The sequence below is a fragment of the Struthio camelus genome, chromosome 1, assembly GCF_040807025.1.
Source record: "Struthio camelus isolate bStrCam1 chromosome 1, bStrCam1.hap1, whole genome shotgun sequence".
NCBI lineage: Eukaryota > Metazoa > Chordata > Aves > Struthioniformes > Struthionidae > Struthio > Struthio camelus.
This window is the reverse complement of record NC_090942.1, coordinates 165,255,306-165,269,701: the sequence shown is the minus strand read 5'-3', so window position 1 is coordinate 165,269,701 and position 14,396 is coordinate 165,255,306. Positions and strand designations below refer to the sequence as shown.

The window sequence follows — 14,396 nt, the reverse complement described above, 5'->3', positions numbered from 1 at the left end:
GCAGAATTATTCTGTACGAGCTCCAAAAGCCTACTGTGAATGCTGAAGGCGGTCAGCTGCCATCAGTCCAGCCATGCACCACAGACAACTGGCTGGCAGATTGCTGCTAATCACATACACTTCAAGGAAGGTGGTGAAATTGCTGGAGGGAAGAGCGAGCCTGCCATATGGGTTCTGTGCAGCTTTGACACGGAAATAAATCTGCCTTAGCACAGATATCTAGAAGTGGAGATGAATCAAGCCAAATTATAGCGCCAAAGCTGTGACTGCTGTGTGCGCCACGTGGGTAAGAGAGGCAATACTGATGTCCTTCGGAGCCTGATCATCTGAATCCAGATGGGTGGCGGTTTTAGATGTTGTGAATGCTTCTTAAAAGTGGGCTAATCCTCAAGATGAATCACTGCCAAGCATTATGATGCCTAGATCAACAGGCATATACTTTTAGTCAAAGTAACCACAACTTGCCTGTCATGTCTTCAAAGCTGCTTGCTGCTATTAAAGGAATTAGACTGAGTTGTACCTGGGAAATCAAACTTTTATCTGTCACAAAAATCTTGGCAGTCCTAGATTTAGCAGAAAAATAATTTCCTCTTGCTGGCTCCTCACCCCTTCCTAGATCTAGCAATTTAAAAAGTTCTTGAAAAACATACTTCACAAATAGATGCTTTAATGGGACTTGCAGCACTTGCACCGCAGCATATGGAAATGACTTTTGGGAGATGTCAGAGCACCGCTCAGTATAACTAAGGCAGAGTTTCTCATTGCCTGGAGAATGTTACATGCTAAGCAGGACGTCTTTGTGTCAGCAGGATAGTTTCTTGCCCAACAAAACTGAGGATAAGCAGGTAAAAGTAAGCATAAAATCTAAACATACAAACACGGGTTAATGTTAACAATGTCTATTTGAATTCTTAACCTGTTGTGGGGAAAGAGTGTTTTTTTCTGGAAAATAACCTCAAGATGCCCTCTGGGTGATATTTTTTATAATTCAGAAACAATCAACTCATTATGCCAAATATTTCTGCTTCTGCCCTGAACACAGAAATTGTCATATTGGATTGGCTTAAAATCCTTCTAACCTGGTATCCTCTCCATAATGGGAAGCAACAGCAACTATCTCACAGCAAGCTCTAAGAGCTCCACAGGAGAAAGAAGCTCTTTCTCTTCCCCTTTTTAATAGTTGAAGAAAGGTTTGAGCCCTAATGCCTACAGTTTAATATCTCTTTTAAAATGCTTCGTCATCACTCCTTCATAGATATTCCAGAGAGGCAGGTGCTTGATATTCGAGGAGGATCTGCTCTGAGTAAGGAGGCATGTATTGCACACAGGAGCAAAGCATGCAGGAGAGAAGGCAGGAGTGAGTCTTTGGCCTCCAGAAGGAATCTTAATACAATTACAAGCTTTCATTCTCCATCCCTGCCACTGAATCTGCCCAGGAGTACCTTATTGTTGTTTTCTTCTGGATCTTTGTTTTTATCTGAATGCTCTAGGATTTTCAAGAACAGAATTTTGCCTGAGTATTCTCTCCCAAGGAAAGCACCTTTATTTATGGCCATGGCTCCAAAGGAAGCCCAATACAGCAAGAGTCTCGGAAATGACTCTGCTTCTGTCTCGCTTCCTGGTCAAACCACTCACTTTTCAAGCTGAACATGGATTGCCCAGAAAGACTTGTACCATAACAACGCATCCAGGACCGGCAACTTGGACAGTACCAGAAGAAAAAGGTGATTATAACATGCCCAGCATCCAAATAACCAAGCACACAAAGCACAGAGGTAAAAAATCACACATCCACGTTTTCCATAGATTTTCACTTTATATCACGTGATATGCCTAAGGGGTAAAGTCTGGGGCAGAGTTTTCCGCTGGTCTAGTGTGTTATTGATTGTCTTTGAGGATTTTTCATAAGAACAATAGGATGTGTCTGGGTTTATTTTTGGATTTGTCCTGATTTTCCTGTATTTATTAAGTATTTGTTTCATCCAGTTAGACAAAAAAATCTGAGGAAATTTTGAAGAAAAACAAGGAAAAGCTAGGAAAAACCCTGCAGATAGGAGGCTTTTCTGCAAACTTACTTTGCTGTACTGCATATAACTTTTATTCCATTTTCCTTCGTTAATCATAAGGAAAAAAACATACTCATTCAATTTTTCCCACCATTTTAATCCACCATTGCAAAGGTTGGATTTTAAGAACAACAGGAACGCAGGAAAACAATCTAATTTTCAACTTTATTCACTAAAATCAAAATTTAAATACTCTGTCCTATGAAAACTTTCATTAAATAAACACGAGCTTCCCAGAAAGACCTTTTTTTACCCCTAACGAGACTCTGTCAAAGGCAAGCAAGTATTGCTCTGTTAAGGTTAACCAAAACTGTGGTGATTTCTGAACCCTTGTGTTTAGGTGACCGTCACAGTTTGTCACTATTTATTACTTGCAATATAGCTTACCTGAAACAGATAAACTATCTATCAATAGGGCATGTAAGACCAGCTTTATCGACTGTTCTGAGCATCATTCTTCTTCATTAGCTGTTTCATCAAGCACCTGTCGTTCTTTCATCTTCTTATTATAAAAAAGCCACACATTAAACCACCACTGATATATCACCCCTTTACAAAGGATGTTATTGCGTAAGTTTTTTAGTTTGCTTTCTCCTTTTCAAAACTCCCTCACGAAAAGAAGGCAGGAAAAAGGTAAGACGTTTTACCAAACCATCTGAAAAAAATTCCAACAGCAGGCACTCAGCCCTTCAGCTCGTAGGTAAAAAAAATCTTTGTGCTGCCAGAGAGAAAAAATTAGCTGTATTGCTGGCTGTGTATATTCTCCTCCATTTTTATCAAAAAAAAAAGCTTAGCTAGGAAGCTATTTATAAATAAACATATGAAACTATACAGCATTATTTACATATTATATTAAAATAAACATTATTACCAATGGCTCACATAACAAGAGAAGACTATTAGAAACACACTCCTGTTGCTGTAGAAACTGAGCTAGATTTTTTTCTACTATTACTAGCAAGGAGCAATTGATACGCAAACTAAAATTTTGGCATCCTGATGTTGTAGGCTGATGACAGTGTAAGACAAAATTAAGAGATATTTGAAATGCTTTTTTCAAAAATATAGTCATGAATGCTTTCAGGCAGAGCTGGAGGAGGAGGAGTTGTTAGAAGCTATAAGGGACAGAAACAATTGTTAGCACAGAGAGAACAGATACTGTACATTTCTCCCCAAATAGCATGCTTGATCCAACAATACATTGCTCAGATTCTGATATTGTCTTTTCAGTTTGACTGAAAGGATAAATATTGTAAATATTTTTACCATAAAAAAACATAAACTCCGAACAAAGAAATTAAATGAGAGAAGAATATAGAGACCTAAGCTAGAGATGGCATACATGAGATTTATTTGATTAAAGTGAGCTAAAGAAATGTAATGACAAGAATCTAAAAGAGACATGAAGAAAAACAAAGTTCTAGACTTGCAAGATAAGTTTGGTATTCAGGGCAATTAAAACTAAATTAAATCTAAACTAGATTAAACTGAAACTCTTTGGAGCTCAATACGTCTTGCAGACTGTTCCAAGTTTCTATCCCTATTTAAAAAAAAAAAATCTTGTTTTAATTAAACAATTTGACCTTCATTCTTCTTTGGGAACAACTTTCAATTTCTAAGGGAAAATGAAAAATAAGTGACTGGAACCAGTGCTACTTCAAGTTCTATGTCTAAGAGACCCTAAGAAACACAGGCAAGAATGGAATTTAATCGGTGGAAGAGGACAGAATTATAAGATGACTGATATAACTATGTATCTTATAAATGAAAAGGTAATTAAAGCATGATACAAGCTGGTACTCCTACTTGATTTTTAATATTATTAGATTCTACAACTTGAACTGAAATTTTCTATATTTGCATCTACCTTTTTATTTTGATTTCATCCAGAAGCTTTTGGGCATTTCCAACAATGGGACAAAAAGGACAATATATTTTTTTGATCACATTAATAAATCTTTATGATTTTTTTTTTTTTGAGACATGTCCGTTTGGAATACTGTGAAATTTGAGCTGGAGGATGTCTTTATGCAGTGATATGACATAAACTGTCCCTGAGAAAAAAATTTAGTTTGCCACACTTTTAAGATATTGGTCAACCTTCAAAAAAAGTCACAATTCATACACGTTCAACAGGTATTTGTTATGAGTTTCTCAGATAAATTTCTCAAAGATGCTGATTACAGTGAGAATCCTGCAGCCTACTGTTGAACAGGATTTTTACTCTGCAATAACCGATCTGAGCTGCCTTTGACCAGACTAGTAGCTGGGACTAATCTGTAGCACCCAGAGAGTACAGAGGGACAGGTTCAAATTCACCCTCACTAGAAAGCCAAGCCAGAGAGAAGACCACACCTTTACGATGTTTGGTCTGAATGTCAACATAACATCGGAACATAGATTTGCTACATGTTCTTTTTTTAATAGGCTAGAAAAAGGTTGCAAAAGCAAGAACTGAGGAAAATACTAAAATAAAGGTTGCCTCTGCAACCTTTCATCAGACCTTTCATCCATCTGACTGCACAGTTCCTTACATACATGACCTCATATGAACGAGGAAGCTCAAGAGAGTTTTTCCAAAAATATAGCCAAAGTTCTTTTTTCTCTTTTAATGTAACCCATGTTTAAAGATATGTAACACTTAATAATTCTTAGCTGTATAGTTCTTGTTTGTTATGCTATTGAATATATTATAGTAATTAGTGATTATCTTTTTTAGCTTTTGCTTTTAAATGCATCCCTTCAGTCTACTAATTCTAGGTTAGAGTCTCTACTGTGATAAGCGCATGCAAATTTCATCAAAGGAAATGGAAATGCCGTATACAGAACTTGCAATCTGTGCTGAGCTTTGCTACTTTCCTCTGATCACACTAGATGATGCTTCTGTAGCAACTATCATCTCTCTACTCAGATGCCATGCTTCTGTTACAGCAATTCAAATTTACACTGGTGGTTTCACCACTGTTTCACATCAAAAAACACACCTAACTTGCTATCCATATTGTGTGAATACATCTTTCCACTTGCTTACCAAAGATTTTGACAAACTGATTGAATTTCAGGTCTTCTTTTTCCAGATAGTTTCCAGATAGATTTAATAGCTCCTACACAATGAATCATAATTTCTTGTTTTTCTTAATCCCTTATTAATATTGGCAGTTATGAACTTACAATTAATGTCTTCTTAAATCTAAAGATCTGCAAATATTCTTTCAGAGCTAGTTAAAACAGGTTAACAGTAGAGAAACTTTTATAAAGGTGTGACAAATGCAATAAATGATATATACAAAAAATTAGCAAGAGATTTAAGACCTAAATCATAGAGTAGATGAAATTTGACTTTCTGGTCATGTTTTTTAAATCTTAGTAATTTGGAAATGCACTGTGTAATAATTACGCACTTACAGAATATGCTTCCTGCCAATGGATTTCTCAATCCTAAGTCAATAGATCAGCCAAATCAATTAACTTTCTGCCTAATGCACAAGCAATTGCAAACTTGATCCCTGCTAGAAGGTTTATTTTTCTATCCGTATAGCAGAATGGGTTGAATTCCGACTGTGCAGCAATCTGTTTTTTCCAGGCATAGGGAAGCTGGAAAAGAGAAGAGTTACGCAACAGGAAGTCAGAATCAGCTTTGGGGGAGAAGGAACTACAACTGAATCTTGAATTCTGGCAAGTCAATTCAAATATAGTAGTAGTGCATTTTCACCATTTTCCATGATTTTTCCTGATTTCTGAAGAATACCTGACGAAACGTCAAACCTAAAGTACATTTGACAGCAAGAAGTTTGTTAAGCAGTCTTGATACAGTAGGCAGCTTTCAGCTTTTTCAGTAGGAAGAAGCTCAGCAGGTAATCTTATTCTACAATATTTTGTTAGTTATCTCAAAAAAAAATCTGTTTACTCTCTTTCTGTGTAATTATAGAATATGCAAGAGAATAACAAGAAAAGAATAGTGGGTAACTAATAGAAATGCACAAAAATGGCTGTGAATCTGTCTCTTCCTGTGCAACTTCACAAGATGCTTTAAGCACAGAGGTTTGCTAAAAAAATATGTAATCAGACCTGGCAACATTCACTCATTCAAAATGTTATTCTTCCACGCTGGATTACTGTTAAGGTTGTCAAGCTTTTCCTCCTAGGGGTAAAGGACATTTAAATGTGGGTATTGTGAAACATTGGCAAAATTCTCACTGTTACTCATTCCCTGGGGATCCTCAGTTTGAGACTGAGAAAATAACATTTCAGCTGTCTAATAACCCACCTAATAGCAATGTACTCCTTTTGGAGTACTTCTGCTCACGGTCTTTTCTTATTCCCTTTCCACGCCAGAAAAAGTATCAGCCGTAGAACGGCATCTGAAGCACTGGCATGTGGTTCCTGTATTTTACTGTAGTCTGGGCTAACACAGGCAGGGTCAGAAAGTTTCTTTAACCTGCTTAAAGCTTCTGTGACAAGGAGCTGTTCAGATTAACTTCTCAAGCTGGTATTTTCTGCCTGCTGCCCTAATAAGGGCAACAATACAACTGAAGTTATCTGTGGTCACTGAAGACCACAAGTCTTCAATGATAATCGAATTCTATGATATTTAATACAATTCTAAGAACTGAATTCTATGAATGACTGATTTTTTGTTTGTTTTTGGTACAAGGTCATCCCCAGAGTCTTTATCTTGACCTCTCGGAGAATAATTACTTCTCACCTTACCATCCCCTGCCATTACCCAGTAAAATTGGATGTTCCACTTCTATATTTACACTTTAATACCTAATCTAATTTTTTCAGTACAAACTCCACGTGTTTCGCGTTCTTCCCAACCCCTATGTTGTCAATACATCGAATCATGCAGCCCTATAAACGCTTGGCTCATAAGGCTTGGAAAGGTGACTCCTGAATTAATCAAATCAGATGACCTTCTCTTGAACTCAAAGGCCTACATTCATGCTTGAATATAACCTTCTACTTTTCCAGTGGGATTTGCAAATGAAGTTCAGCAGATTGTAGTAGTTGGTACTGCTCAAGTTGTTCAGTAAATTATCCATCTTGGTTATGATACACCAGGCACAACGTCAGTGTAGAATTTTCTGTAAACCACACAAAAACCTTATTTTCCCCTTCTTCCACTTTGTCGTTCTTAAGTACAATGATAATTAGGAAAAAACCCTGTTCCGCTAGTCACTTATCTCTGCTTATCTCCCAACCCAGTGTACTTCATTCCATACTGTCTGACACCTCTTCAGTAAAGTTAAGCTGAACCGTTTTATCAGTTATATCTGCTCTGTCATAAAATACTCCTTGACATTTACAGAAATCCGAATGAGTTCTGCTTTCTGGGTGGATCTGAATTCCCACTGACCGATTTTCTTTAAGGCAAATTTGACTTTCAGTGAGTAAATCTGGCAGGGAAGTCTGAGACACTTCTTCCCAGCTATATACAATGTTCAAAGTTTCCTTATGGATACAACAGCTTTTTAAAATTTTAACGTGTAGGGTCTGCAATATAACATGCTTATGAAGTTTCCTTATCTTGTCATTCAGCTCATTGACCATCCCAATGACCTCAGAAGGTTCCCACTCAATAATTTTGGATCTCACTAGTGATTGACAGCAATTCTCCAAACTCCCAAAACGCTCACCACCCTCATACTCCTCTGAGCTCTTGGGTAGGCCCTGTTTCATCATCTCCACCAAACTCAGTTCTGCCTTCCCACACAGAAAACCAGCAGGAGGCCACAGGTCAGGGCTGCTTGGAGCATCTTACAATAGTCAAAGAGTAAAAAGAGTCACATCTCTGTCAGCACCCTTTTTAGTACTATGTATCTGCAAGATAGCCTGAAGCATTACATTGAGCCTTTTCAGCAAGTCAGTTAGTGATAGGGGACAGAAGTCACATGCTTTACATTATCTCTGTAACTTTAAAAAAATGACACCATAAAAACAATGACTGGCACTGCCAGTTTAGCGCTCACAATAGCTCTTATAATAGTATATGCAGTGCCCAAAAGCCAAGTCAATTACCATGGATAGGAATTTGTCGCATACCCCATGCTTTGGGCATGGTAGCTGAGCAAGCTTGTCTTGAGCTCTGATTACAAGCAAGAGATGAATGAAGAATTTGTGAAATCTGTAGTCCACTACTGATGGGCATTACAGATAGGATTGTAGCCCCTTACTTTATCCTGCATGTTCACCAGAACAACTATGAGATATTGTGTCCTGTTTGCAGATAGCTTGTTCTGCCAAGATAGACTTTGGCCACCCCCCCCCACACTAGAACATGGCTTGCCACTGGCACCGACTTACTCCATTTCATGTCCTCCAGCTGGGAATCTGTCTGGATGCACTTTTCTAACTCCTCTTTGGCCCTTCAGGCTATCATGGCTGCATTTGTTGCAGAGGATTTTGGTCCATCCATATGGACCATCAACAAGGGCTTTAAATGTTTGGCAGATTGCTGCATATGGCAGAGCTAACTTGTTAAGGACTCTGGATACAGTTAGCCTACAACTATGCTTAGAAACTCGGTTTGGTTTTAGGGTTCAGTAAGGCTTATTTTCCTGTATCTTCTTCTCAGAAACATACCTACTTCCCCTTCAGTTTATTCTTTGCCTCTGAAGGCTGTAATATATACATGTCGAACCCTTCACAGGCAAGTCAGCATCAGCAAATATTATACGGGAGTCTGAGACACTTTTCATCAGATTGTCTGTTATCTCACACTCCCTATTACTCTGACACAAACTTCACAGCACTCTTCGGTTATAATAAAATCATTGACTGCATTGCCTCCCAGCTCCCCCTCCCATTAATTAGCAGAGTTGTGAAGTTTAACAGATAATTTCATAAAGCCTTTACTTTTTGAAGATTTGAATTTCTACCAGTCTGTCTCACGAGTTTTAAAAGGTCCATAAAGATGCATTGCGTAAAGTACTATTCAACGTACTTCTTTCGGTCTAGACTGCTAAAAGTGGTCAAGGTAGCCTCCATTCTGTAGAGAACAAAATGAGCGTTTTGTGATCTTCTGCTATTTAATGAATATCTTCCTATCTTTCAAAACATAATTGGGATCAATGAATGTAGCATATTGTTTACTCTTGTTCAGACATAACTTTGACCAAAACATCTCATGAAAATACATACAGGGGTGATACCTTTTTCCTCGTCTTTCAGGCATACTATGACTCATTTGAAACAGACCTACATGAGGACCTATATAGATGTAAAGAAAGCAGGCTAATATACTGGATCCTACATCTTTATGCCTGTGACTCATATTTGCATCTGCAGTTTGCAGTACTTTGTATTGTTGTCTTTGTAATCAAGACAGACTGCAAAAGTCGGGCATTGCCCAGCAGCACAAGTGCTGCTGCCAACTGTTTTGTTTCTGTATCTGTTTGAGCTCTCATCCCTCAGGTACTTGTTCAAACCACTTTTGGTGCTGACAGCTGCTTCTTTAGCACAGTTTCTGTCTGCTTCCCACCCTTCAGCCTTAAATATGTCCCAGGCGATAATGGAGCACCTGACTCAGCATACTCTCTGATTACATTGCATTAGTGACATTTTTCATTGAGACTTTTTCCTATAGTTTAACTACTTTTTGCCTAAGCAAAGTTTTCGGTATGCTTTCACCAGACTGTGTTAGTATTTTAAGTTGAGTTTCACTGATCTGCTGGGTTTACAGGCAGCCAGGTTCTCCTCAATCTCCTGTGAAGATGCCCCCTTCTACTCTTTGAATACAATGAAGTATTCAAATGCATTCCTACAGCATTCTACTACTTGGCTTTAATGATCATCACACACACTGGGATGGTCACACACACACACATGCGCACGCACAAACACACACAGAGCCAGATCGTCTCACTAGGCTTCCTCTCACAAATTGCAGAGTGGTTTCTACCTTCCCCTTCTAAGGGAGCTCTGACTCACTCTGACTTTCAACCCTGGCACTCCAAAGACGATCGAGCAAGCGGTGTTTAACTCTTAGGCAAAGTACCATTTTCACTTGCCTGTTTCTCAAAGACTTAGGCAGGTTTTAGGTACAATCAAGGCCCTACATCTACAGAGATGGAAAAAACAGAATAGACAAGACATAAGTGTCTTCCATGCTGTGCATTTTACATTCACTCCCCAATCCCTATCAGATACAGCTTTCTTTAGCTAAACATCCTATCACAGATATCTGCTGAAAAACCAATTAAGAAAACTTAAGATGAAAGCAAATGTGTTTATTTACATATGGAAAGAAGAAAGCAGGGTTACCAAAGTTTATAAAAAATACAGGTGACAGAGAGGCAGGAAAACCATACTTATTTCAAGATCAAATCCAAAAGGCCCTTCAGAATTTGTGACAAGCTGTGAACATCTAACACACATAGTTAGGATCTGAGGATATTTACAGAAGAGCTCTTCATATTAGAAACTAGGCGTGCTTTTATAATTCACTTTTTATAATTTTATAATCACTTTTGGTCCTTCTGAGCTTTCATTCAGCTTACCATTATTCTCTAGCTTTGCCCACAATTATTTCTTAATTCAGTCAAGAAGACATTTCTGTCTTTTTCCCACCAGATCGCTGGCTGCTTCCTTTTGCTTTGAAAGTCTTTGTATCCCTTGGGCATAACCCAGTTGCAACGCCTATCCAGATGGTACCAGATTCAGCTAGCAATTGCTTCATTGCTTGGCTAAGCCCTTTACTAGTAAATCAGGCAGTGTTCATATCTTCTAATGATACACATTATGAACTTACATTCCACACGAACATAGGGCTTGCTAATTATGTTTTAATCAATCACATAACTGGGATCAATGAATGTAGTATATTATTTACTCTTGTTCAGACATAACTTTGACCAAAACATCTCATGAAAATACATACAGGGGTGATACCTTTTTCCTCGTCTTTCAGGCATACTATGACTCATTTGAAACAGACCTACATGAGGACCTATATAGATGTATAGAAAGCAGGCTAATATACTGGATCCTACATCTTTATGCCTGTGACTCATATTTGCATCTGCAGTGCAAACTGCATCAGTATCAGTGAAAACTCTTAATGTATACATACTCTACAAGCGTGCAGTTGGTATAATGGTTTCTGTCATACTGTGTTCATGACCAAAAGAAATGTTGTTAACCCATCTTAGCAAATATGGTTCAGCAGCTAAGATCTGACTAAGTAATTTCTGCAATGCCTTCACCTAGCCTAATTACCTGATGGGATGTGCCCAAGAGCGCTGAGGGAGCTGGCCAATGTCATTGCAAGGCAGCTCTCGATTATCTTTGACAGGTTATGGTGCATGGGAGAGGTTCCTGAGGACTGGAAGAAAGAAAATGTCCTTCCAGGCTTCAAAAGGGGCAAGAAGGAATACCCAGAGAACTACAGACTGGTCAGCCTCACCTCAGTCCCTACAAAGGTGATGGAGCAACTAATCCTGGATACCATTTCCAAACACAAGAAAGACAAGAAGGTGATCGGGAGCAGTCAGCATGGATTTACAAAGAGATCATCACGCCTAACCAACCTGATTGCCTTCTGTGATGGAATGACTGGCTGGGTAGATGAGGGTGGAGCAGTGGATGTTGTCTGTGGTGACTTTAGTAGGGCTTTTCACACCATCTCCCATAACACCCTTATAGGCAAGCTGATGAAGTATGGGCTAGATGAACAGAGGCAGACTGAAAACTGGCTCAGCTGCCAGGCTCAGAGGGTTGTGATCAGTGGCATGAAGTCCAGCTGGAGGCCAGTCACTACCGGTGAACCCTGGCGATCAATAGCGGGTCCAGTACTGTTTAACCTCTTCATTAATAACCTGGATGGGACCACAGCCACTTTCAGCAAGATAACACACTGGGAGCGACTGATACACCAGAGGGTTGCATGGCCACTCAGGAGGACCTCAACAGGCTGAAATGGGCAGAGAGGAACCTCATGAAGCTCAGCAAAGGCAAGTGCAGAGTCCTGCCCCTGAGGAGGAATAACCCTCTGCACCAGTTCAGGCTGGGGGCTGACCTGCTGGAAAGCAGCTCTGCGGAGAAGGACCTGGGGGTCCCGGAGGGCAACAAGTTGACCACAAGCCAGTAATGTGCCCTTTTGGCCAAGAAGGCCAATGGGATCCTGGGGTGCATTAGGAACAGCGTTGCCAGCAGGTCGAGGGAGGTGATCCTCCCCCTCTACTCAGCCCAGCTAAGGCCACAGTTGGAGTGCTGGGTCCAGCACTGGGCTCCCTAGTAAAAGACCTACTGGAGTGAGTCCAGTGAAGGGCCACAGAGATTATTAAGGGATTGGAGCATCCATCACACAAGTAGAGGCTGAGAGAGCTGGGCCTGTTTAGCCTGGAGAAGAGAAGGCTCAGGAGGGATATTATCAGTGTGTATGAATGGAACAGAGTAAAGAAAGTGGAGCCCGGCTCTTCTCAGAGGTGTCCAGTGACAGGATGATGGGCAGCGGGCACAAATTAATTTAAACACAGGAAATTCCTTCTCACCATAAAAAAACCCACTTCATCATTGTGAGGGTGGTTGAACATTGGAATAGGTTGTCCACGTAGTGGAGTCTCCATCCTTGGAGATATTCAAAACCCAACTGCACATGGTCTTGGGCAGCAGGGCGGTTGAACCAGATGATCTGCAGAGGTCCCTTCCAACACAACTATTCTGTGATTCTGTAATTGTGATGTAAAATGCTCAACCTTAAATTCTGCAAAGAATGCCTGCAGAAGAACTTTCTCAAGTGAAATGTTTTTATTTTATTATTTTTGGGAAGTGGCTTTAATCAAATGATCTAATTGCCATTTCACTCAGAAATATAGGTCTGAATACATTGCTTTCTTACTTAGAACTAGGGAAAATGCAATGCTCTGTTTTGTTATGCCACTGATTCTAGCCATACTCATATCTACTCTTGCAATAGCACTTTAGTGATTTAGGAATTACCGCCCCTTAGCTATGAGTTTTGAGATGCCAAAAGTCGATGACAAAAGCACATGATGAGGCCCTGATTTTCAGAAGCAGACATACAGATAGACGACCTTGTACAGAGAAATACTCATTCTTTCAGTGTAATGTACAGCATGGTGGGATTGAGATGGACAGAAGGGTAACCCCTAACATGCCCTCAGCATCATACAGAGCAGAGATGCAGCAGACCCGTGTCACTTCTTGTCTGCTACAACCCAGACGGAGCAAAGCAGAAGGTCAGATCACAGATGCGGGCAGATGTCATGCTCCCCTTACTGCCACGAAGAGCAGGAAAGGGCATGAGATGAAAAGTTGCTTTCCCCTGCCTATTGCTGAAGAAAGGAGGCTGCATCTTCTCTTGCTTTTCACTGGAGGTAAGAACACAGCAGCAGGGCCGCTCGCCAAGGGAATGCACCGTGATTCCCCCCGTCAGCGGGTCAGACCGGGAAGGGCCTCGGACCGGCGAGGGCCAGCCCCCGGAGGCGAGCACACCGGGGCGCCCAGGCGGCACCCCCGTCCCCGCGCCGCGCCCGCCCCGTCCCGCCGCCCCGCGCCGCGCCACCTGCCTTCCCGCGCGCGCGCCCCGCGGGCCGGGGGCGGGGCCGCGGCGCGTCACTGAGCGCGGAGGGGGGGGGGCCGGGGCGCCGCGCGAGGAGGCGCCTTACAATCTCCCGCGCTTTCCCTGCCTCCCTCCCCTCCCCCACCCGCTCTCCAAGCTCGCTGTCCCGGCACGGCACGGCCCCGCTCCTGCCTCACCGCCCCACCGCCCCTCTGACCAATCCCGCGGAGACTGTCCGAGCTGCTCGGAGCCAATGAGAGCCTCGTTGGCCGCGTTTCCCCGCCTCCTCCTCCCACTTCCAGCCTGGAGGAGGACCAATGAGAAAAGAGGAGACAGGCTCCCATTCAGAGACGCTTTTTCAGTCTCTCTCTCCGCTCACCCCTCCACCCCCCGGCACTGAAACATCAGCACGTCATAATGAAAGCAGGCCAATGAGGGGCGAGGCCCCGCGCGTTTGAGCCAATGGGAGCCCCCGAAAGCGCAGCAGCCGCGGCCGGCCCCGGGGGGGGGGGGGAGCCGGGAGGAGAGCGCGGTGGCGCCGGCTCCGGCTCCGCCTCCTTTTTTCTCTCTCGCTCGCTGCCAGGCCGGCTTCCCCTCTCCCCTCCCCTCTCCTCCTCCGCCGCCCTTTCCCCGCCCGGCCGGCCTCGCTCTCTTTCCCTTTCGCAGCAATGGCGGCGGCGACGGCGGAGCAGGAGCAGCAGCAGTTCTACCTTCTCCTGGGCAACCTGCTCAGCCCAGACAATGCGGTCCGCAAGCAGGCCGAGGTAACGGGTCCGCCTCGCCCCGGCCCTCGGCGCCGGGCCGGC

The 14,396-nt window shown here is 42.0% G+C and overlaps 1 protein-coding gene across 1 annotated transcript in view; it reads left to right on the top strand.

Moving 5' to 3' along the window:
• The first annotated feature begins 13,916 nt into the window (after positions 1 to 13,916).
• Positions 13,917 to 14,396, top strand: part of IPO5 (importin 5) — a 43,985-nt gene continuing 43,505 nt past the window's right edge. The window contains exon 1 of the mRNA XM_068928568.1: positions 13,917 to 14,354. Within this exon, the coding sequence (XP_068784669.1) occupies positions 14,259 to 14,354 (96 nt within the window). The 5' untranslated portion in view covers positions 13,917 to 14,258. The remainder of the gene's footprint in view (positions 14,355 to 14,396) is intronic.